This window comes from Lagopus muta, chromosome 5, assembly GCF_023343835.1.
Source record: "Lagopus muta isolate bLagMut1 chromosome 5, bLagMut1 primary, whole genome shotgun sequence".
Lineage (NCBI taxonomy): Eukaryota > Metazoa > Chordata > Aves > Galliformes > Phasianidae > Lagopus > Lagopus muta.
This window is the reverse complement of record NC_064437.1, coordinates 20,015,640-20,040,601: the sequence shown is the minus strand read 5'-3', so window position 1 is coordinate 20,040,601 and position 24,962 is coordinate 20,015,640. Positions and strand designations below refer to the sequence as shown.

The 24,962-nt window shown below is 37.6% G+C and overlaps 1 protein-coding gene and 1 long non-coding RNA gene across 5 annotated transcripts; one reads left to right on the top strand and one right to left on the bottom strand.

Annotated features, from left to right (window-relative positions):
* Positions 1–56: 56 nt before the first annotated feature.
* Positions 57–23,360, bottom strand: FAM102B (family with sequence similarity 102 member B). 3 transcript variants are annotated; one of them, XM_048946172.1, is made up of 11 exons: positions 23,047–23,360; positions 13,117–13,237; positions 12,495–12,524; positions 11,926–12,042; positions 10,713–10,759; positions 6,774–6,880; positions 5,397–5,492; positions 4,644–4,827; positions 4,427–4,554; positions 3,977–4,046; positions 57–2,488 (listed from the first exon to the last, which is right to left on the bottom strand). In XM_048946172.1, the coding sequence occupies exons 1-11, from the start codon at positions 23,277–23,279 to the stop codon at positions 2,446–2,448; spliced, it is 1,176 nt and encodes a 391-aa protein (XP_048802129.1). In that variant the 5' UTR covers positions 23,280–23,360; the 3' UTR covers positions 57–2,445. The 3 variants fall into 3 exon arrangements, with proteins under 3 accessions (XP_048802129.1, XP_048802130.1, XP_048802131.1); XM_048946173.1 differs by having other exon boundaries at positions 4,644–4,824; XM_048946174.1 differs by lacking the exon at positions 23,047–23,360 and adding an exon at positions 15,494–16,156.
* Positions 4,743–19,362, top strand: LOC125693815 (uncharacterized). Of its 2 annotated transcripts, XR_007377261.1 has the most exons (3): positions 4,743–4,855; positions 9,001–9,120; positions 16,869–19,362. It is a non-coding gene; the product is annotated as an uncharacterized LOC125693815 (long non-coding RNA). The 2 variants fall into 2 exon arrangements; XR_007377260.1 differs by lacking the exon at positions 4,743–4,855 and having other exon boundaries at positions 8,447–9,120.
* Positions 23,361–24,962: the final 1,602 nt, after the last annotated feature.

Sequence of the window (24,962 nt, the reverse complement as noted above, 5' to 3'; positions counted from 1 at the left end):
AGTAGTTTTGTTTTTTTTTTTTTTTAAGAACCATATTGCAAAGAATATGTATTATTTAGATATCATTTATTGTATGTCTGAGACATTGGCATTAAATACAGCTAGAAAACATATTCCAAACAGTTCACAACATGAGTGTCCAATGTTCTTACAGCATAGTTTACAAAAAAAGAAAATAGGTTAAGTATTAAGGTTGTGTTCTATTTAAAATATGCACAATTCAAGAATTACTTGGTTAAGAATTGTAGCTTGAAGATGAACAAAAAAATGCCAGAACACACAGCTTTATTTAAAGCTCAATTTCCATGTAAAACTTTCTCCTATTTATAAAAGTCTGTCCAGGGAAGAAAATAAATGGGTTTCTAGTACACAAATAGCTTATCTATGACAGTTAGCTATGGATTTTAACACAGAAAACAAATCTGGGCTATGGAAATTCCCTTTCACAATTACATAGGTAGCTATACAGCGTTTTTACATTTCTTCTAGCTGTGCCTAATTTTCCTAGTAAACTAGGAAATTATTAATGGTTCTACTAGATTGGTCAAAAAAGCATAGCAGTGTTTACAAGTACTGAAAGCAACATAATGCAATTTCCATGCATCTTCTGGCTTGCAGTAGGTTGTGGCTGCTTTTTTTTTTGTGTGTAAATTAGGAAACTATCAGGCTCTGAGAGACAGTATACTTGCAATTAGGTATTGTCTGTTTATCCATTTTTCCAATGAAATTTTAGATAATATCACACTTACAGCAGCTAGAATATATTTGCATTAATTCTTTTTACCCATAGAAATGTTTAGATTATAGTTAACAGCAGGAAATATGTTGAAGTACCATAATAGAGAAATAATTAATTCATCTTATTCAGTAACACTACTCACACTTCAAACTCCAAAACTTCCTTAAAACCAAGTGAGTTTGATAACCACAGTGTATTTATGGAAAACAAAGTCTGATTTTCCCTAATTAAACCAATTAAATAAGGCCTACATATACTTCAGAAGGATGTCAAACTTGAGTTTGAGATGAATTTAAAGCATTCAGAGCTTTCTAAAAATGGTCATGCTTTTTGTATCGCTTATTTTTTAATTATTGATTAATAATACAATCAGTCATAACAAAATGCAAGTCAGCAATTAAAAATACAGCAGATCCAAGCCCAAACTGTCATCAGAACTACACTTTTGGGAATATGGATTCTTTCAAAATTCTTAACAAAATTTTACATAATTTTCTTTCTTCATTCATCTTTCTCATCTGGCAGGCAAATCACCATCTGCACAAATGTAAGTAGAGTCCATTGTCCTTAATGTAACAGTGGACAGATAGTGACGGAATAAGTGTTCAACATGAAAAGGCAAATCTGTTGCACAGAAATTCTTTTTAAGAGCATAGCATACCTCTACAATAAAGTGCTTATCTTAATAAGTTATACTGGTAGTAGTTTTAAATCTTGAATTGCTTAGCAAATAGTTTAATATCTCTGTACCTTCCCTATCCCCTCAAGGCACCTTCTAACACTAGAAAAACACTGAGGAGGGTTAAGCTACAATAAAAAGTTGAAAGTGGTATAAACTACTGATGAGGTTTGTAAATGGTACCATTCCATTGAATCTCTAGGCTTGTGCACAGAAGCAAGTTTCTGTGTAAGGGGCTTCTGAACTCCATCCTTAACAATCCGAAGGGAAACAACCAGCATTCTTGGTAATAACTGCTGTGCATTGGTATTTTGATATATCCTACTTGCTTTGTCACTCCTATAGTGCATTTCATACATGTAAGCATCTAAATATCAATTACAATTAACACAGCCTATTACTGGCTGATGATATACATCTATGGAGTCTTTTTTTAACGCATGTGAGTTTCACCTCCACTCTTCATCCTTAAAATGAAGTTATATTCAGTACTTTTCAGAAAAGATTTTTGCCTGTTTAAAGCAGAGCTCTAGGGAAGCCATAACCTTCACATGATAGTAGCTTTGACTTGATAGAAAGAGGTGGCTTTTCCAAGGCTTTCATAAGGTAGGACCAAATTGAGTCTTAATTTGTTTCTATGGGCTCATTTATGACTTCTTGAAGTTTCTTTAGAAAAGAAGCTGAAGGGCACATATCTACATGTGACCTGCTATGTAAAACATTGAAACAGGACCCATTTAGTCATGCTTCCAAAAATTTATGGAACAACTTAAAAGTAATTCACTTTAACATCAGGTACAGCTTATAAAAACAGTCCAAGTACTTGCACAACATGTAGACATCTAGACAATGCCTTGATATCATAGAAGATAAAGCTCTCTGAGCAAGAGACATTCCAATACTTTTTCCAAAACAAGTTCATACAAAGTTCCTCTTGGCTTTCACAACTCTTGCAGTTGAAGAAACGTGAATTAGAATGTTGCTGCTAGAGTTCTGTGCTTTCCTCTTCTGGTCAAGTCATTCTAGCCTAGCGTTTTATCACCACCTGTTCATATGCTCCAGATCCTACTCTGAAAATGTTTGGAAGAAGTTAAATCAATTTCAGTTAAAATTGAATTTACAGTATCACAGATGAATAACAATGTACTGTATGAAAGCAAGCAAACAAAACCAAGCAGCTTGTACCAAAACAGCTAAATCTGAAGGGCAGAGAACATGCCCTTGTTACCATGCTACTGAATAACTTCCCGTTTAATGCATTAAACTGTTTTATGTAATACTGTAGAAAACAAAGAATGATAAATAATATTAGAGACTTGCCAAAAGTTATTGTTAGGCCTCTATATTTAACTTCCTTAAATTTTATTTTTTGGATACTGCCTCCACCCACTGCAAACATAGAAATAATTGTCTGTGTATACACAATACACACACACACACAAATAGGTACAGCTCTTAAAAATCAAGTGCTAGGTCTGTTAAGATAAAAGAAAAAACTCTTCAGTCTTTTGTTCCTGCTGAAGCATAAATGCACATTTATGTACCTTTGTCTGCCTACCTCATCAACATGATAGCATAGTGGGTAGTTTTACATAGCAAACTGCCCGGTAACTGAATTAGGACAGAATTCTGTATACTACAGCACTGTGCCATGTAACCATACATGTTCTCCTGTTTAAAAATCAATGTGCCCAGTTTGTAAATAAACCAATAATTGTTTTCTAACCATCAGTATTTTTTGCTTGTGTTAAATACATTCATTTTATAACTTTCAGCACATTATCAGTGCACTCTGGAAGTACTTACTTACTGAAATTACTGAAGAAAAATGCATGCTATACTACTTCCATGAGATTATAGAAGAATCTTAGAGTTACACTGAGCTGCAGAATCATTACGTTAGAACACCTTGTTACCTGTTTTTAACGTGTTCTAGTCTGAGAAGACTCTAACTAATACAAAGTATATACCAGAATCTTTGAAGAGATTTTAGAGAAGAAAGTCTCTGGTTCTAAGACAACTACATGAAAAAAAATGTCAAACAGATTATCAAAGGACAGAGTTTAGAGCTACAGACAGCTTAAAGAAGGAAAAACTGTTGAAACAGGAAGAGTGTAACTTGTGAAAACAAAAAGAGCTGTGAGCAAAACTGAAGGAAACAAAATCAGGCTTGCTATTAGGAAGAAAAATGTTTGATGCTGTGAAGGTGGATGTATAAAACACAAGACTCCAGTTTCAGAGAGTACTATAGTAAATCTCTAGAGCTAAGATTTCAAACTGGTGCCTGTTTCCTGTGTCTATACCTAAATATTACTCATATCTGAAAACTTTGGAACTAAGTCTTCAGGACCTCCAGAAGTAATGCTTTTACTTGGCATATCAGTTTGAATTTAGGAGAAACCTTTGTCTTCTGGTTTAAAACATGACAAGCAAGTTCTTTTGATACCTTTGAACAATAAAGAAGACGAAAAGATCAATAATATGTGTACAGAATGACTACTGCATAAGACGCATTTCTGTTTAGTGTGACCCATGGATCAGTCATCGAGGCTACATACCTGTTAGGTAGATGATGACTTCCAAAAGAAGTGCTTCCACCAGGACCCACAAATAATCTTAAACCTTCTTCTAGAAAGCAACAGTATAAATGTATGTTAGCTTCCTTTCAAAAATTAAGTCATCTAAGATTTACCGGTTTTCTAACTGATACTTTCAGACAAATGCGTTTTAAGTAAAGAATCAAATTTGACAGGTTATAGGTTGGAGAACTAACTTCCCTATGAATTTGTACCTGCTTGTATATTTTTAAGATTAAAAAGTGATTACCTGGGAAAATTACTAGAATTATGCAACGCTGGTTACACTGGGAAGAGTCTTTCCAATTACTGGGTGACAGGACAAGCTGATGATACAGTAATCTATATACACTGCAGGCGCTATGAAAAGAGTTGTTTTCAGGCCTGTAATGTGCATTTACTTTCCTTAAGCTTCCTTATTTATCTCTGTACCTTCTGCACTTGAGTCTAAACTGAAGTCTTGACTCTGGAGTATTTTTTCAACTATATCGTCAGCGTCAACTCTGGTAGCATCAACCCTCTTCAACTGTGATTCCACAGAGTCTTGCTTTACAGGATGTCTGTAAAAATAATTATGTTTAGAGATCTTACACGTGATGTATAAATTATGTTTTGGTTCTGCTAGATAAGGCTTTCAAATTGAGCATACCTGCACAGTTTTTCTGATGATGTATCTTTAGTAGATGTATCAGTGTTAGTTACTTTTGGCTCAGTCTCTTTACAGGGTTCTAGAATACTTCCAATTCCTGTTGAGGTGCTACCCACTGAGGTGTTTCTCCTGTGACAGAGTTCAGACAGACTGGCTGATCTAGAGTGACATGTGCTGTATCCTGCTGGGGAAACACAGTGGAGCTAGATGAGGTATGTTGTTAGCTGCCATAATCATCAATCATCTTTTACCATCCTGAAAACAGAGCTTGTGTTTTGTCCCCCTGGAAAGAAATTTGAAGAGTCTTGCAAACACTTCCATACATCAGTTCACTTCAGTTTTTGTACTCTAGCACATGCTGTTTTCTTTTTGTTTTAACTAACTCTGATTTCCTAACAATTACCTGGTCATTACTTCCCCTTAATCTTTTGGAAGTAAGCCCATCTCTGCTGATAAACTATTTGCTTTTATACATGCAAAATGCAAAAAATCTATCAGTTGTGTTAATTGGAGTGACAAAGCTCAGGGAAGAACTTACCTCACATCTGAACAGACAAAGTATTACATGTATAAGAAAGAAAATGTTGCCTTCCTCAAACTCCTCACACCTGAAACTCCCAGGAAAGCGTTTCAAGTTCATACAATTCTTTTTTAAAGCATAAAATTATACTTACTTTCTACAGTACACAATTATGGAAGTTAATAAAAAACAACAATCTGTAAACAATTCATAAAGAATTACTTAACAGTTACCTGACAGTTTTGACTGCTGACTTGCATAGCTTGATGTTCTGGAATGTCCACATGCACCAATTACGTCAGGAACTGAGGCACTCTTTGATGATACATCTGCAAAACATGCTAGTCAGGTAACGCTGCCAAAGGCAGCTTCATCATTACTTCGCCTATAATCTTGAACAGACTCACATGTCAGGTTTCCTAGAGAGATTAGGGATTTGATGTTTTATGAATCTCTTCAACGGTCTAATTGCTACAAAAATACTGTGCATGTTAAAGAATATACATTCCCTTAAAAAAAAAAACAAAAACATTTATACATATATATACATATATACACAAAATATAACATGGTTCTCCTCTCAAAAATTGAGAGTAGCATTGAGTAGCTTTCTAAGTATAACTGTAGCAATTACACAAATCAGTATGATGGGAAAGGTATTACAAGAGAGATGAGATGATGGAAGGACTGGCACAACAGAAAGATGCTACAAAGGAAGGGAAAAAAAGTTGTTCACCCATATCAGAGAATTCCAGGTTCACAGGGAAAACCTTCACCAAAGAGAGATCTCCAGAAAGCCTTCCCCAGTGGCAGTCAGCCCTTAAATGAGGTCTAAGAGAGGTGTAGCCAAGCTTCACCCTTTCTGGTCACGTTGGTAAATTGCCTTTCCTCAGGTGCTCAATCAGTGGTTTAGGCTGTGACTTATCAGTTACCATACAGTAGTTTGATTTATCTACACTGTAAACACTTAAAAAAAAATTACCCTGCTTCTCCCAATAGAATCATGTACGAGGTGTTTTGTGGTAAAAATTACATAAAACAACTGTGGTTAAGACAAATTAAACTATTTTTAAGGTGAAAATTACTAAGAGCCTGAAGCTTGTTAAAAAAAAAAAACAACAAAAAACAACTCATAATGAAGTACTTTTTCTTATTGTTTACATGCATAGATTGTTTCAGAATAACTACTTGAATATTTTACAAAATACTCAGAACTTTACCAACTGAAAATTTAAGGATATGCGTATCCCTAAAACCATGATTCATAAATTGAAGCCAAGGGCCAAGTTAAATATTCTGTTGAGATATAAATCCAAAGCAAATCAAGATATGTGTGACGTAGAAAATGAAAGATTTTAAATATTAAAAAGGCAGCCCATCAAGCCCATTTCCTTTCAGTCTTTCCACTAAATAAACTGGTACATAAATTAAAAAAAGACATTCCACTGCTGTTATTTAGGAAAGTATGTCTCAGCAAACAAAGTCAAAAGGGACCCTTTGTGAGCCACCAGTCAACATCCCTTTAAGATTACAAGTAATCCATAGGTATGTTCTTGAAGCTCTAAAGCCAGTTATAAAATAATTAAGAACTTAAGAACATAATTTTATACCTGCTACACCTAGATGTACTACTTTTAAGTCTTCTCTGCCTTTTCTATCTTCATGCAGAGATTCTGATTCTCCCGCAATTGCTATAGACGTAGCTGTGGAAGGAGGCCTGTAAGAAGAAGAGTGGTTAGAATTTGCTGTACTTTTGCTGTGATTCCTCTAAACTGATCAGCACAGATATATATATATTTTCAAGTAGGCATAATTCATACTGTGCTTCATGCTAGCTGTCTTGTAACCTTTTTCTGGGAACATGCTGTCTAGCTCCTGTTCAAAACAAAAAGAAAAGGAAAAAAAATGCTTTAGCTACTGTGCTTCAGGACATTTTTAAAGCATCCATCTGCTCAGTCCTTCAGATCTGAGGATCCTTGGAAAGGCTTTTCTTTCTTCTTGATTCACTGAGTGATGTGTTTATTTTGAAGGCTTTGTTCATTGTTATAGCATACAAATCAAAGGATTATATACATGCTAAGAATTGGATGTAACTCAGTACTTTATGAAATACATGGTAAGATGGTAAATTAAAAAGAAAAAAAAAACCTGCCACATAACTACAGTTTGCCTACTTGGCTTGTGCAGTGCAGTATATTGTTGGCTTTGTTTCATTTCTGTTGCAGTACATGAGGAGATTCCAGGGTGATTGCCCTCGCCCTCCTATCAGAGGGCCTTCTGTTCCTACCCTCATGTATTTTCCTCTAACTTCTATCTCTTGCAAATTAGAAAAAAAACATTGTGCACCATATTATTTAAATTTGGTGTAGTACTAAAAAAGTTCTTCATAGAGCTGAAGTGCTTATTTCAATGTATACCAAAACCTAAAGAGATACTTATTAAGAAGAATAAACCTCGTAGTGTTAGAAAATGACAGTTAAAGTCATCTGCTCATGCAAGTAGTCAAACACAACTGAAGTACATTTCATGATATCATCTCCATGTTTTGCAATGCTTTGTTATTTTGACCTTGGGATCAGACCCTTGTTCTGCATACAAATGGAATTTGTTAACATTTTTATGTTTGATATTTAATAAATCAGCCACTGTCTCTATGTACAGTAATGTCCCCTGTCACGTTAAGTTTGAAATTAAGACAGAAAGGCAGAAAAAGCACTTCAGGACATGAAATGCCTATGTGACTTGAATGTCTAACATACAAGGGCTGATCTGAAAGTAATGCCTTCTATTCTGTTACGTTGGTGCATGATGTGAGAGGCAAATGTTGGCAGTATGGCAGCAGAGGTTGAAGCACTTCACCAATATTCCATTACATTTTGTTGCTGTGTGACAGGTGGCAGCAGATGGGCAGTCTGACAGAACGGCACCTGACATGGAAGTGCATAAGCAGCAAAGGTGTGTCACTGAATTCTTCCATAGAGAAAAAATGACACTCACTGACACTTGCTGAACCTTTACAGAGACCAAAGTGTGGACGTGAGAACAATGACATGGGTAGACAGTGTGCTTCTGCAGTGCCAACAGCAACCTGAAAGACAAGCCATGTTCTGGATGGCCATGCAGATTTTTATGAGTGCAACATGCAGTGTTGCGTTCACTGCTCATAGAAATGCATAGCTAATGGTGGTGTATTTGCTATAATAATGTGTGTTTTCTTAATGTTGTCATTGTCAAATAAATAAATAGGAGGCATTACTTTCAGATCAACCTACATACCTTTCAAAGCAAGAATTGAATGCTTTCAGGGATATCACCCCAGATCAGATGTGAAGCCATCTTGACTTCTTCTTAAAATATGTAGCTGATTTCAGATTGTGCAACTGTTTTTGGTGGTCATTTATTCCTTCTACAAAGAACATCTGGATTAGATAAATTATTTGTACTGTTTGTGTTGAAAGTTTATGTTCTGGGAAATGGTATATCATCAGTTTGGAAGAAAATGCCGAGTCTGAATAATTTCAGCCTTCAGCCACAGAGTTTTTACTAGGGAACCGGAAAACTATTTAGTTGTTAAGTTCAGCTACTTGGCTACCTGAACAGAAAGACATTATTTTATTAGTATAGACGATAAAAGTTAATTGGCTGAGAAACTGTTTCTTTGTCAGTACCAGTGAGAATATTTTTAATAGGTCTGACTCAAAGAAATCAAGAAATACTCAGTAACCAGGAAAATGGAAAAGCTTTGCTTGACAGAAGAGATTTAGAAAGTACCATCTTACTGTTTGTTCTGTAAGCACAGGATGAGATTTCACACTGTTCTACTCTGCTTTTTGTAAGGTTGGACAAGGAGAAGAGACAGGACTTTTAAGTGGTGCAGCTGGACTGAAGAGTTCCTACAGTGAACAACCTGAGCTAATCTGGTACAAGCTCTATTCTCAGATGCCCTCAGAAACAATGGTAAGGATACTTCTGTGACAGTAATGCAAAGCCTGTACTGGTTACAGAAAACAAGTCTTATCTGTCTTAAGTACACAGGAACTTACCTCAAAACAGTTAAAACCTAGTAGTTACTATGCTCTCGCATATTAGACCTTAGAGTTAAGAGTGCAGTGCTGCTTTTCCTGGAGTTACAGCTTCATCTAAATTCTTTAAACAAAGATACTTTTGTGTTTTTTATGGAACGCTTCAGTATATATTTATTACTCCAAAATAAACCTGCAGATATCCCATTCTTGGATTATAGACAGGAACATTGATTACCTATATTCATTTGATAAAACATGAGTCTGAATTCAGTTGATAACAGTATTTTGAGCAAGCAGTAATTCTTATTGATGTAAAACTATTTCAGTGTAGAATGTTAGTAAGCACTAGCTTGAGCTTTGGGAGATATTTTTGATCCAGGCTTTCAAAGTGTAAACAAAATCTGAGAACCTACCAAGAAAGATGAGACTGACATAGCAAGTATGAAGCTAGCAAATGCTTCTAAATGGTTTTCCTTTTCATTAAGACTTTTTCTTTTCATGTTATCTAATACTAACTAGATGAGAGCTTTTTTTTTGATAGAGATCAGAAGGAGCCAAGCATGTTGTCTCAGAACATAGTGTTATGTAGCTTTGCATACTGTTTCTGTCAGCAGCAAATAGCAGATGCTGAAATAACAGGGACACACAGAATGTTATTATCACCTGAAAATTACTCCAACAGCTCAGCTCTAGCTTACAAACATTATGAGCTTCATGTATTTTATACCCAAGAGCTCACAAAATTATTTCATTCAAGATTTTTTCATAAATCTTTCAGGAGCTTAGTTTTATTATTCACAACATGTAGTAGGAGGAAGTTCCACTTGACTGTATGGTGTTGGAAGAAACATGTCCTCTTGTTTTGATTCCATGCCTGCTAGTTTCAGTACAGTAATGAAGTAATCAATGAAGTGAACAGAATTAAAAGGAATAGAGTTAGAATAGGATTTAAGGAATTTATTTGTGAACGAATGGATTTTAGTCACCCCTCCCTCAAGTAACTTGTGACAAGTCAAATACAACTTCTTTTATAAATGATATAGACAAAATTGCTATCTCCTGTCATATATAATAAGAAATATCTTTGCTAACTAAAAATCTTGATGTGCTTTGTCTTGAATTAACTCTTCACGCACTCAAGTAGTTTTATTTAAGCCTTATTCAATTAGCAATCAAAACCTGTAGCAGCACATTCTTCAAGCAAGCATTAGTCAGATCTATTTTTATATATGCCTGCTATATGAACAGCTTCCTTTATGTGCCTTTTTTTTATAGTCATTGGAGGTGTGCAGGCTAGTGTCCTTGCTTGAAAATGTGCCAAGTATTTAACAGCAAGGAGAACTGTGATACTTCCACTACTGTTTTTTATGTTAACCATTACTCAGCTACCATCACAGTTTTGTTTTTAAGTGTTGTCAACCTGAAGAAATTCATATACGCAAAGCAGAAATGTAATTTCAAACGTGAACTGAGCCACTTAAGCTTGACTAAAACATTATCCAACACAAATTATTAAAAACTTACATTTTAAAACATGGGTCTCCAGACATTAGCTGCATGTTGATCAACACCTACACATGAAGAAGAGAAAAACTATAAGAAAAAAAATCATCTGTGTTATATTGTCATACTAAATTGTATTTGCCACAAATACTACATTTCAGGAAAATAGCATCACATATGCAACTGAATGCTTTTTTTTTTTTGAATAAGCATATTTACATATGTAGTGTGAGTACACACAACAAAGCAGCATTTGAAAAAAACAATTACATTTTAAAAATTCTGTCAAAGACAGGCTGATAAATAATTATCTTAAAACCATTACTAGTTAAGAGAGAATTCATGTCTCCTTATTTTTCCCTTGAAACTAGAAGATTCATGAGCAAAAAGATTTTTGTTTAAAACAGTGGATGCTAAAGTATGTTGTTTGCTAACAGTGTTTAGCAAACTGCCAGCACACTAGAACTATCTGTGCAAACATCACAGATAAAGTAAAACCACAAAAGGTAAATAATACCATAGAACAGCAATACACTGAGAAGGCTTGTTGGCTGGGTCAAAACCATCAATTAAAATTCAGAGTATATTTAAGACACCAGAAAGTGCATGCATGAATGGTATACTAATAGAAATAAATTCTAGTGTCTTGGCAGGACAAACTTTTTTTTTTTTAATTTACTTGCAACCTTGTGTAATGAGCTCTGTGCAGCTTACTTCATTTCTCATTCTCCATAAACTAAAAAGAGAGACAAGCAGGGTGAGTTTCAACAATTCTTGGCGATTGTTATATTTCCTACTACCCAAAATAAAAGGTTAGGTTACAGGATTCATGGAGGTGTTAAAGCTGGCTTACACATAAGACAATTAAAATTCACTTGGAGACCTGCACAGGAAGTTGTCCAGTGTTAGAGATGTAATTCCCACACTCAGATGTATTTAGTGTTTCCATTATACTTCACTATTCTATTTTTCCACTGCTGTTAGAGTAGGAATACCATTTGAAAGCTTTTGTTTTACAGCTTTCTAGCTCTATATCCAAGAGTAGGACCAATTCCATTGCTGACTATATGGATTTTAATGATACTGTCTAAACGAGGCTTATGTTTTCACTTCAACTAATTTTCCCTCTAGGAAGAGGTTCAGCAGGTATACTTTTCAAAACTTCATTTCATGTTTAAACATAACACATCCTTTCTGCTTTATTAATTTAATTGTGAAAAAAGAAACAAATTACTTTGAGAATGGAGTTATCTTGTCTTGTATTTTTGGTATCATAACCTTCTAATAAACAGCGACGAGTGGTATTTCCTGATCCAGCAAACTCTGCTAGATTTAGATCTGCAAAGCCCAGCTGTTAAAGAAAAAATGAAAGTTAGTAGAATGCATATTACTAAATGAAAGCACTTTCTACATGCACAGTAGTTTCAACAATAGTTTCTTGCAGTTAAGATGATGTCTATTAAAGGGAGAGGCACAAGACAAAACGTTGAAAAGCTGAGCATCGAATTCTACATAGATCTTCTTTTACCTATGACAGTGTCAAAATAAGAGAAAGGAGAATTTGACGCCTTCTTTTGAAAGAAATATATGCAAAAGGGTTTACTTTCATCAACCCTTTCAAAATAATTGAAAGAAAAAATTCTGATGATAAAATAAGTATTAAACACGCTCATCAAGAGTTCAGACAACTGTCGCCACAGTACACTTATGGAAATCACAGGTATTACAGTACTATTCAAGAATTACTTAAAATTAGAAGAAATAAAAGACAATCCATAAGCTAAATTTAATCTCTCAATTTACCTTTGCATATGCCTTTCCTCCTTTTAACTCCTAGGAACAAAAAAAAGAAACAAGAAACACTAATAATTATGCAAGCCAACCACTAAAAATACTGACTTAAGAAAAGCAAATATTAGTCTTAATAAGATCTTAATTAAGATAGTCTTAATCTTAATCTCACCACACATTTGCTAGACTATACTGTGGTCATTTATTAATAATGTCCTCAGTGCCTGCCAGCATCTTGGTGCTGTGAAGAGAGTGCCTGACAACAGACCAGCATTTGCCTTCTGTAAAGTCTAGCTCCAGGTCCAGGAAGTGCTTCATTCTAAATTCTCACATTTGACATAGTTCAAGCCTTCTAAGTTTACTGGTGCTTGCCAGAAGGATCCATCAAGAGCTACCTTTATAGAGACTGATGAGCAATTACTCTGCTGCCCTGCTGGAATGACTGACTGTTCTTTTCAATATATGTTTAATAACTAATTTCCATAACTTAGTCAAGATAAAGCAATAAATTACTACGCAAGTCGAATACCTGACATAGTTGCAGCTAAAATGAACTTCATTACATTTATCAGCTTCTTAAAATTACAATCAAAACAAGTGAAGAAAGAATGGGGGAAGAAGAAACACTGCTTACCTTCCGCACAGACACTCTGCAGATACAAGTATCCAGAATCCCTGTTGTGGCACTGGCACTGATTTTACACATAAATATGAATTTTTTCTTCCAGCGGACACAGTTTGCCTGCACCACCTCCCTGCATATAGGAAAGATATGTTTAATAACAGTTGTGTATGCATTCAGGACCATAACACGCAACAGGACAGCTTAAGAACAAGTACTGCTTCTGCTGTTTGTGAAGTGCGCACTGAAGTCTGTTCCAAAGCCTGAAGTAACCATCCTTCATGCTTCTCTGTGTAGCAAGACTGGTAGTAGTGTTTCAATATAGAGAAAAGAAGCATCATATAAGCAAAACTAGTTAAATTTGAGGCCTGGACCAGTTCAAAGGAGATAATGTAAAATAACCTTATACAAAGTCATGCACTTGGAGCATAAAGGAACCTCAGCCACGTACTGGAAATGTACCTAATCTGAATGGATTTGTTCTTTGCAGGATTACAGATCAGCAAAATGATGTAGCTTTGCAAAAGACGAAATGTAGGATGCTTTCAGCTATGTTAACTGCCAATGGAACACATTTCTCCATAAGGGAAACTGAAGTTGAAGATGAACAGATTCTAAAATGAATACTAAAGGATAGAAAACCCCTGTATTTTATAAGGAAAAATCAAAATAAAAAACCTGCTAAGTTATTCAAACAGTGCAGACACCAAAGGAGTTCTTAAGCCAAATAACCAAGCATAACCACACATTTAAAGCTGAAAATCACAAGGTCTGAAACCGTAACACAGTTTTGTAGAACAGCCTTCAAATAACTGACATAGGAGCAAAGGAATCTTCATGTATTTGAAGACATGGTTGGCTGGTTTGTCAATAGCAGGACATAAAGACTCTGTGATCTGTAAAGACTCGGTGATCTCTCTTCTAGTCTCACATTTCTGAACCCAGAACTTGGAACTGCAGAGCATCTACAATACCTTCTATCACTCCAGTTACTCAAATCTTCACATATAAAAGCAGTATTTGGTCCTTTTCCTTCTCTTCCATTTTTGTAATGCAGATAATGCTATTTTGTATTAACTTCCTACAACACCTAATTATTGGAAGATCTAGCCTGACATCTTTAGTGCAGGTAGAACTCTGTGGTTCTACCTAAGTTGGAGTCAGAGTTTATCACCGTTGGAGAAAGGATAAATCACAAGGCTCAAACTTGCTGTGCTGGTGAAGCTGCCAGCTACAGTGCTTATGTGCACAATGACTTACTAAGGTTGGAATAAACTAGCCTGCCTGAAATGAGTCAGTTTAATTACTGCAGCAGACTAACGGATTCTGATGATACAACACTGAGTCACATTCAAGCATGTGACCTAAGAGGAAAAGGCTCTGTACACCACAATCTACCTTTTATCCTTCGCGTTTTCTACTGTAAACCTTTCTGTGCTTTAAATTAAGAAAAAAACAAACAAACAAAAAACCTGCCAGTCTGACAGTTAGTTAGACCCAGAACAGAATCACAAATCAGGAAAGGTAAATTATACATATCTATGTACTGCACTGGAAACAGGCTTAAGCCAAGGAGCTGAGTACAATAAAATGATTCAAGGGACACTGGATAACTGTTAAGTTCTGTTATACAGAGAAGGCTTTAATAGTTATTGTAGCATTTAGGTGACAGTTGCTATCTCTCAGATAAAAAAAATAGCTAAATGTCCACTGTCAAGCACAACACTGCAAGTGCATGGTATCTGGTGTCTGCATATTTGTATGTTGCTTATGCTGTAAGATAAACAAGTAGTAACTGCTTGATAAATCTGACAGTGTACTTAAAACCTTAGAAGGATCTTAAATTTACTCCAGCATACTACCAATACTTATATATACACATCTCATTGGCCAAGTAAGAAAAAGAGCACAGAAGCACTATACTTCAGGATACAGGCAACATCTGAAGTGTTCCTCCATCTAGTCATGTCACAGGTCAGGGTTTCTTCAGGCAAATAATGTTACAAATATTAAACAGGATAATTCTATTTTAAAGTTCTCTTACAAACAAGTAAAAGTTACTATGAAAATGCCTCAACATAAAGATACTATGTTAAAATTCTTGTGAAAATTAAATCAAAATCAAGAACAGCCCCCCCAAAATGCAATCAGTTACTTTCACAGGCACATGGTTTTAAAGAGCAAGACAATTGAAAGATTTATATACAATCTGCAGAAAGAAGGGGAAAAAAAACAAAAACAAAATCACTGAGCTGTCCCTTCAATTTCATGATAGAAAAAAAAAGTAACGTTTTAAGGAAGGTAATTTTGGCGTAAGAAAAAACAACAGCAGTTAATTCCCCTTAGACTGAAAGGAAACAAGCTAAATATTGACAATTTTACTACTTACGCTTCTGAGATTCTTAGTTCATGTGCAGGGACCTTCAGAAAATCAAGTTGCATTGATTGGTTACTATGGAAGTGAACTCAGATAACTTCTTGGTGACTGTGCCTATGTTATGGGGCACGCTGGAGAAAGCTTTCCGTTATGAGTCAGTTTCCTATGAGCCTCATAGTCACTTTACCACGTGCAAAGCAGAAACAGTTGTTTTATGAATCGAAATGCATCTTGGTTACTAAGATACAGTCAAATATGTACTAGCTGTAGCACTTCCATGCAATACAGGAGCAAACACTATTAGTAAGATCTAGCCAAGGATAATGCAATATAGGCAGATATTTAAGATAGACCATACTTTGGAATCAATGCAAGTTAACCGTCAGCTGAACAAACTGTGGGTTTTCTTTCAAGGTACAATTCCACACTGACTAAATTCCTATTAGACTTGCTGTCGACAAGTCCCTTCCTGTACGTACTTTATGTGCTGTACAACTGCATTTTAAAACAACAGAATAAAAGCCTTGCTTTTCTCTTCAGATCCACAGATGAGAAAAAAATCAACATGAAAACATACAAGAAGCAACAAACCCTAGCCCAATTGGCTTACTGTCCTAATTTATTCCCTTATGGATATGACATGTTAATAATGGCTTATTTCATCTAATGGCTGCTAATGCAAACATAAATTACTTGTAAAGACCTTAAGCATCCTGTGAAAAATTACTTCTTCCTAAATGGAGAAATTGAATCAGGAGAAGCTTAGAAATTAAGTCAGAATTCCTTAAAGGCAAAAATACTGTGCTTAGTTAATTAGAAACTTGTTTATTCAGGTTTTTGTTTTAGTTATTCTAGACAGCTGATTAGAAAATTTAGCCATGTGCAGACCATCATGTTAAAAAGACAGTTTGTCTAGCACAGTTGCTTTGCAGTTAGGAAAAAGGAAACAAAAAATTGGAAGGATTTGTTTACAACTTCAAGATGCCATTTAAGCTTTATATTAGACAAAATTTATATCAATATTTTAAAAAATACTCCTGGAATCAATCAGGTAGGTAGTTTTCTTTATATCAAGGAAAACAGTGCTTGTTTAGACGTTCTACAGCTTCAGCAAAAAAAACATGAGTTACCTTAAGCCTCCTATAAGTACTTCAAAAAAAAAAAAAAAAAAAAAAAAAGCTTTTTTCACTCCACAAGGAAAACAGGATTATTACTGCTGTTTTTAAAGCTGGTAATTTTTTTACAAGAGTTTTCTGAGGATTTTCAAGAACTTTAGAGACTGGGCATTGGCAGTCTGAAACAGAATAAATAAAATGCCTCTAGATGAGTTAACTTGGAGTGGGAGCAGCTTTTACAGAATTATCTAAGTTTTGTTTGCCTCTTTCAGGGGAAAATCCATAATGCTGGATCAGGGCTGCTGCAGCTCTCCATGGTCTCCTCAGGTCCAACCAGTAATGATGCTGAAGATACATTCCAGGTAATCACACCACATCTATACACAGACAGTCTCACAGGTCAGACAGAGATACAGATGGCACCATTGGCCTCATTTATAGGCTGTTCTGACAAACTGGATGCCCCATCCTTGGAAGTGTTCAAGGCCAGATTAGATGAGGCTCTGGGCAGCCTGATCTGGTAGCTGGTAACCCTGCTCATGGCAGGGGGTTGAACTAGATGATCTTTGAGGTCCCTTCCAACTTAAACCAGTCAATGATTTCACTCCCTTCTGTTTGAACAGTCTGACTTCAGTTGCTGTTGCTGAGATTCCCGTCCTCCCCCTATACACACACACGCACCAACAGAGCCTATCACCCAAGAAAATGAATTAGAAAAAAGTTTAATGTGAAGGTAGTATAGACTGCACTGATAAGAATATGGCACAACCAGATAAGCACTGAAGAGCACTAGTGAGTGGCCCTTTCTGTCCCATTACCTATTTTACTCTTTTCCTCACTCTGGTTCCTCCTCAAATAATCTAAATTCACCCCTTCTCCCACATTGATTGTTCCCTCAAACATAACCTAATAACTTATACCCAATTGTATATGCACCAGTTCTAACCTCATTATCTTTCAATAACAGAACATTTTTGCTCATTTGTAGCTGGATATAACGTCTCAAAAATCTATACTTATTTGTAAGTTACTAAATAAACAGAATGCTAAATTAAGTCTTCTTTAAGTTAGAGCTGAGAGCAGCATGTCTGAAGAATACACTGTAGTAATCAGCTTATACAGAACTTCATCTATTTCTTGTTTTTAAAGACAGTTGACTTCAACATGGTTTCATCCATGCCTGAGTCATGCAAGATGCATTCCCTCCAACAAAAACATTTTTCCTAAGCATTGCAAAAACACAAACAAAACCAGTCATTTACAAGCAGAGCTTCAATGTTTCCTTCAGTTTTTCACAAATTTCAGCACTACGCAAACCCGCGAAGCTCTGCTGTCTACAGTACAGCATGCAGCAGTTAGTATATGCAACATTAAGACAGGAATCATCTTCCATTTCACATTTTTACACATAATAATTAGGTTAAATCTAAGTAATAGTACTCATGACAGGTATTCCTGATAAAATATGTACAAACTGATTGTAATATGAAAATAGAGCTGCTTTAGGCTATTTTTTACTTACAAAAAATTGCTGGTTAAAAGCAAACGTAGAGACCTAAACAGGAATTAGTACAGTGGAGGGCAAACTATTAATAAGTCTGTAGCCAGCAGTTTAAAAGAAGTTACCATTCCCTCCATTGAACATTTGTGAGGCTCTATCTATAGCACTGACTCCTGTTTTGGGTCTCCCCAGTAAAAGACACTGTAGCAAGACCAGAGAGTGGAAGATGAGGAACAATAGGGATGAACCAGGAGGAGAAGTTAGAAGAGCTTCATTTTTACAACCTAAAGAAAAGATGGAAAATGATTTCATTCTCATCTTCAGCTATTTCTATTAAATTAGAAAGAAGGCAGAGACAGACCTTCCTCAACAGAGAGCAGAAAAAGTACAAGAGACAGTAACATTGGTGAAGCACAGGGGCACATTGCTTACAAAAACCTGTAACTCCATTGTTTAACAGATACTTGTCACATGTCTTTTTCCAGAAACTTTTTCCTGACAAATTAGCTGTTGCTGCATCTCTTACCAGTACTTACAGTAAGAAGACTCACAATAATGAGCCATTTTCACCTGTATTTTAACCCATTACTTGTCATGCAAAATACCATACAGACAAACATTTTCTTGGTTGCTACTGAGGCCTTAGGATTATTTTTTCCTACCACTAACTTGTCTCACAGCTTTTGAAAATTTATTTCATTCCATTTTCTCCATCGGCAAATCAGGTTGCAGTTGAAAAACTATTAAAAATAGCACAACTCATTACTAAGTCTGAAGACTGCGCACAGAATTCATATGTTGTGCAGGAAGATGAGAGAGAGGGACAGCAGCCCATGTGACAGGTATGTCATTTTAACAAGTATGTTTGTTTAGGAAGCTGTTTAAGCTGTGTGACTATCAGGAGAAATTCTCCCTTTCAAAAGCAATAGCAGCAGGAAGAGAAACAGTGATTAGAAAGCAATTTAAAGAGCCTACTGGGGCAGAAAATGTGCTTGCCGCAGCCACACAAAACAAATGTAGTTACAGTTGGCTGGCAAAAAGGCAGCCAAGCATCAGTAGAAACAAGAAATACCTATTGTCCAGAAGATATTGAATTCTACAGCAGAAAATTAATTTTCCACCTAGTATCTCAGAAATAAGAATATAATTACATGTAACCCAGAAGCTCTGCAACTACCTCTCAGAACTCAAAAGCTTATCATATACTAACTTCTCTGGAATCTTCAGGAGAAAACATCTGGATTAAATAAAATTCATTTTCAGCACCCCCCCATCTCTATCAACATTCTTGTCACACACATACAATAATCAACTTAGTTCTGACCGTTTTGAACAGATCATAAAAGAACAAGTGAACCATAAGCAGCTTAAAATAACAGAAATCAAAATTCTGACATAGGGAAATTTGACCAAACTGAAGACTACAAGCCTAAGAACACACAAATCCTTCACTCCTTTTGTACAGCGGGGGGGGGGGGGGGGGGGGTGGAATTCCAACTGAAAATTTAACTACCAGGTTTACAACTACTGTAGCCTCAGCCTAAACGGTAGAATGTTGAAAGCACCCTCTTAAGAAATAAGATCCTTTGGTTTAGAAAACTCAACTGTTTCCTTCACATGCAGCCTTCTCTTTTGCTGTTGGTTGAACAACTCAGCCTATAAGCAGTGATCTACCCTTGGGGCTTATCAGCTATTTCTTGTGTATTTACAGTGAGGTCAGTTGCAGACAGTCTGTGCTTCCAATGTATTTGTCTGCATCGTATTAGCTGTAAAAAACGCACATAATACTCATTGAAAGTGTACCCTAGAATACTAGTATTTCCTGTTTAAAATATTCACAGGTGTAATTTCTGCCCTGGGATGATCTATTGTTCTTCCATGGTACACACTATGTACACAGGATTTTGTGAACAGTGTACACATAGGTGGCATTTGGGAATCTGGAGAATTATCCAGTTTCAGAGATAGATATCTATTACCACTGGCCAAGGGAAAAATAAAAATGCATACAGATACCTTTCTGCATATGAAGCCAGGTCTAAGTAAGTTTTCTTAGTAAAACTGGGGGCTGTTAGCATAACTTGGCATATACCCTGTATATTTGCTTTGTTGTAAAATCTCAAAAACTACTGTAAAGATCCTGAAGTCATACTAAAAAGTTCAGTAGAAAAATTGGATGGCTGACTGGCAGCTTAAAACAAATAAAACCTAATTCCACTTTACAACTTACTTTAAGCTTTTCCATATTGTAGAGTGAAAGCTTGTGATGCATTCATCTGCCTTAGATTTGTAGGGTCCTAGTTTCCTACATCATTTCCCTCAATTTTAAACACTGCTACTACTTGCCTATTCAATGTTTCCCCCCCCCCCCCCATCAAAATACTTTAAATTACTGAATTATTTGAAAACATTTGGTACTGTAATACAGTTTTTCTTCACCTACAGGAAATATTCACAGACAATAGACATAGGCTGCTTTCAAATAAATGTTTTCAAACTAGTTTTAAAAATTGATGTACAAAATCACATCTGTAAACAATTCAGATGTTTTGATATTTATTTTGGAAATCAGTTTGTGTCCTGGGCTTTATGTGCCATTTTTATCTGGTCATAGATTTTTAATGCGCTTCAAGCACACATCTGTACCAACCAGAAGAGCTTTTGTACTGAGAAAAGAATCTCATTAATACGAACTATGACTTTGTAACTTGATGGTAGAGATTTAAGGCGTGCAAAATATTTTCCAGTAGCTCAAACTTGTTTGTCTTATTTGTGTCCCACTTCAGCATCCAGGAAGTTGACACTGCCTGCAGGATCAGGGTTTTAATCATTCATAAGCAACATCCAGATCTCAGTCAGACTGCCCGAATCTGCTTGCATGACAACTCACTACACACAGGCCTTGACTGCACTGCTGCTAGCCTTCTTAGGGCATTTCTTCCTACTAATGTTACCCTAGTTTATAGCCTGTTGATATTGCTGCTCTTCAAGTTTGATTCTGTAGTGGTTTTTTGTTTGCTTTTAAGTCAAGGGCAGTGGGTCATTGGTTTGTATCAGTATGAACTTCATTCTCAGCATCTCCCTGAAAAATACTAGTCCTCAATAACAAAAATTGCTGGAAGCTATTAAGGAGACATTGTCAGTTTTTCCACGTATAACACAGCATTTCAGATAAGTCTGTATGCTGTGTTCACAGTAAAACACAATCAAGTCCTTCAAGCTTTTCCTAACACTTCAAAGATGACTACTTCCAGAAAACAATCATCACCTTACACTGAAACACATGCAAATAGAAGATGACCGCTATTTTAAGAAGAAACATCTAACTGACAAGTCTTGAAATGCTGCCACTCTTGTTAATTTAATTTCTTCCTTATTTATTCGGACCTTTGCTGAATCACCACCATGAAAATCCATTAGTTTATTCTTAAGCCGAGAGCAAAAGCACTCCCTTAATTGGCATTGAGGGATCACTGCAGAGGAATTCTATACCTTCCTTTGAGCGTATGTTGAGCTTTTTCAGGCCAGCACAAACACACTCACCGGGATTTTGATGCACTGATATGTTTTACTGCTGTTGTTATTTTTAACCTGTACCCCAGGATAGAAGGAGGTAGAAGAACTGCAAAGCTTGAATCCAGTGCACTATTTCAGCACATCTCCCAGCTTCATCATGCTTCCACTGACACTTTCTGGAGGCACATTCTGCCTCACCTCCTTGACATCACTCACACTGGCCCACCTGGAATCAGCTGCACTCAAACTATCCAGGAAATACATCAGCCCATGAAAGTGACTTCAAGGCCACAAAGACTGCATTAGAACAGTAAAAGTACATCAGGGCCTAACCTTACGATGGTTATCCATCTATCACTTATAATGAAGTTGGTTGCAAGAAGAATACTGAGGAGAAAAAAAGACACAAAACAAGAACAGAACAGTAATGAACTGATTACCTGTCAACCATACAGAAGAAAACAATGTCTGACTGCACATGCTAGTGTATTAGAATGGTTAAATAACAAGTTATTCAGCCAAAGTTCTATTCTGGTGCTCTTTATTTTCTGTTATTATTTTCACTTACAGAATTAAAAGCCGATACTCCAGGAAGCTCTACAACAGCAGAATACATTTTAATAAGAGAATAACTGAGTAGTTACATATTTGTTAATAACTTTTGTCTTCTCACAGAAGTCCAGGAGACATTTCCAGTTAGTCTTCTTTGTAATAACATTAGAGTAATATAATTAGCCACACAACAGAAATAACTGTAACGGGAGGGCCATCCCATGTCCCCATGGGAAACGGGGGGTGAACCTGCAGCTCACAGCACACCTTGCTTTGCCCGCAGTCCACCCCTACCCGGCACTGCAGGAGCAGGGCTGTTTCACTGGGGCAGCACTCGGGCAGGCGGCAGCTCTACCGCTGGGGCACAACGCAGAAGGAAAAAGGACAACCGTCTACTGCCTCAATTTCACTGCAGCATCAAGCAGGAGCAGCCGGTAAAGCATGCGATTCGAACACATGCAAGAAAGAAGACAGCACTTCTCCACGAACCCGTTAACATTAACTCTCCTTTCAAGTATCTATATATCGATACAACGGCAGGCAGAGAGCCTGCACCCAAACTGCTCCGACTTGAGAGCCGGCGGCAGGAATTCCTTCTCCTTTTACTCACCCCGTCAGCTCAAGACATCACGGCTCAAGCACAAGCGGCCTCAGCCGCTCGAGGACTCATTCCACCTTTTCACCGGGGTTTAAGAGCCTTAGCGCTTGTTTGGAAGCATTACGACTTCAAGCAGCGAGTCGACGACGACTCTACGAGTGCCGTACCTTATCCCGCAGCCACTGCCGCTAGCAGCGCACCCCCGGAACCCGCCGCCCGCGCCCCTTGCGGGGCTCCGAGAGCCAAAGAAAGGGCTGCGGGGCCGCCCCGCGACGGCACCTACCGGGAGGACTCCCCGCTGAAGCTGCCGCCGTCCAGCAGCCGCACCTTGCAGAAGAGGATGCCGTTAACGAACGGCACGGAGGAGAGCTCGTCCAGCTCCAGCTCCACGCGGAACTTGAACTTCTTCTTCTTTATCATCATGAAGGCCATGGGCCGGGAGCCCCCCGGGGGCCGCCCCCACGCGCGCTCAGAGCCGCGGGGCAGCGCCGCTCCGCCGCCCCGCTCCGCACCCATACCCGGAGCGACGGCGGCACCGAGAGGACGGAGCGCAGCTCCGCTCCCGGCTCGGGGTGCTGTTCAGCCCCCGGCCCCGCCCCGCAGCGCTTACATGGCAGCCGGCGCCTCCCCGCCGGCCCCGCCCGCCAGGAGCCGCTCCCCGCACGCCGCGCTGGCAACGGCTGGGGCGCGGCTCTCTCCACGTCCTCTCCTCGGGCCCGACGGTTGCGGCTCGAGCGCCGCTTTACGGAAAGCTGTCGGAGCGCTGCCCGGCACGGAGCGGGGTGACCGGGCAGGGGCCGCGGGCGCCGCCCGGCGGAGACGAGCTGGCGCAAGCCTAGCCGGGGCAGCTCCGCCACGCACATGGGCCCCTGCGGGGTGCCGCCCCGCTAGGGCACGGCTTTCTGCTGACGTTCAACGTGCTGAATGCGGGGTTTTCAATAACGGCCTGTAGATGTTGACGTTTAAACTCTGAATTCTGTTTCTTCCTGTTGGAATTCAAACAGTGGCAGGGTCTTCTCAGCAGCTCAGATCTAAGTTCTTAACTCCTTACACATTGGCTCCAGTTCCGATAACGAGGAACAAATACCCATAAGCTTGCAGTGAAGCAGAAATCATACATCTGTGCATACATGCAGTAACAGTGCTGCAATATGATCCCAACGGCACTCATACAGCAAATCCTGCATAAGAAATAGTTCAGTGCCAGCACCTGGACTCCAGGCAGCAGCCACACACCCATCCCTGGAGTTATCCAGAGCAAGCCATAAGCAGTACCTACTGGCACCTCCACTTCCTCTTCACAAGACATTGCTCAACAACACCCCAAAACGTGTATCTTCCTGCAGCCATACAGTTGTTCTTGCAAAAAAGGAACATGCAAGACCGTGCTGTATGGTACTGAGCACGTGAAACCTACAGAACGTTCTTTAATGTATCTGCTACTCATTCAGAAAAATTGTTGTGAAAACATTTCTAAAGGAATACACCCCAAATGCCTACAAACATCACAAGTGATGTGCACAGCTAAGCAACCCAAAGTGTAGCGCAATCCCAGAAGGAAATAAGCAAGGACTAAAAAAAGGAAATGAAAAAAATACTCCTGCTTCTACTGTTTTACAGTACCTAGGACATAATTAGTAAACACACTCTTCCAGTTCAAAATTAAGGGTAGTTTTATCTATCAGTTTTTATTCTTAACAAAAACTCCTCAAAACACTCGTATGTCCTATAATTGCTATTACACATTTTATAAGATCCCTGCTTGTATAGCTGTACTGTGGGAACTCTTTCTGAACAACACTTACACCTCACTCTATGATTCAACATTGTTTCATTAACAGAGATGTACAACCTGAAAAACACTAAGCCAGTTCTCCGTATCCTACATTCCTCACTACTCTTAGATGAATTTGATACTTCCAGCACCTAAAAAGAGTGGATAATATGCCTTACTGGATCTACCTGCCATCAAGATAAGCTAAGGTAGCCCTTTTTTGAACAAACACACCAGAATTTCTTAATTTTATAGAAATACTTCAGGTTCAAAAAGAAAACTCTTACAGTTACTCAGAAAAAAAATAAATTAACTATAATAAGAGCTTTAAATATCTTAAAACATCAGCACTTAAAAAAAGCCCACAACAACAACTAAAGAGCACAAAAAAAAAAAAAAAACCAAAAAAAAAAACCCTACAAACA

Bases quoted from the DNA above. Each gene is read 5' to 3' on its own strand.
- FAM102B (XM_048946172.1), bottom strand. From the start codon at position 23,279: ATGGGTGCGGAGCGGGGCGGCGGAGCGGCGCTGCCCCGCGGCTCTGAG. The intron at 5,493-6,773 runs GTATAAAATTAT...CATGTTTTGCAG, and splicing joins AGTACATCTAGGTGTAGCAG to ATGTATCATCAAAGAGTGCC. The intron at 2,489-3,976 runs GTATGTAGCCTC...AAACATTTTCAG, and splicing joins AGTCATCATCTACCTAACAG to AGTAGGATCTGGAGCATATG.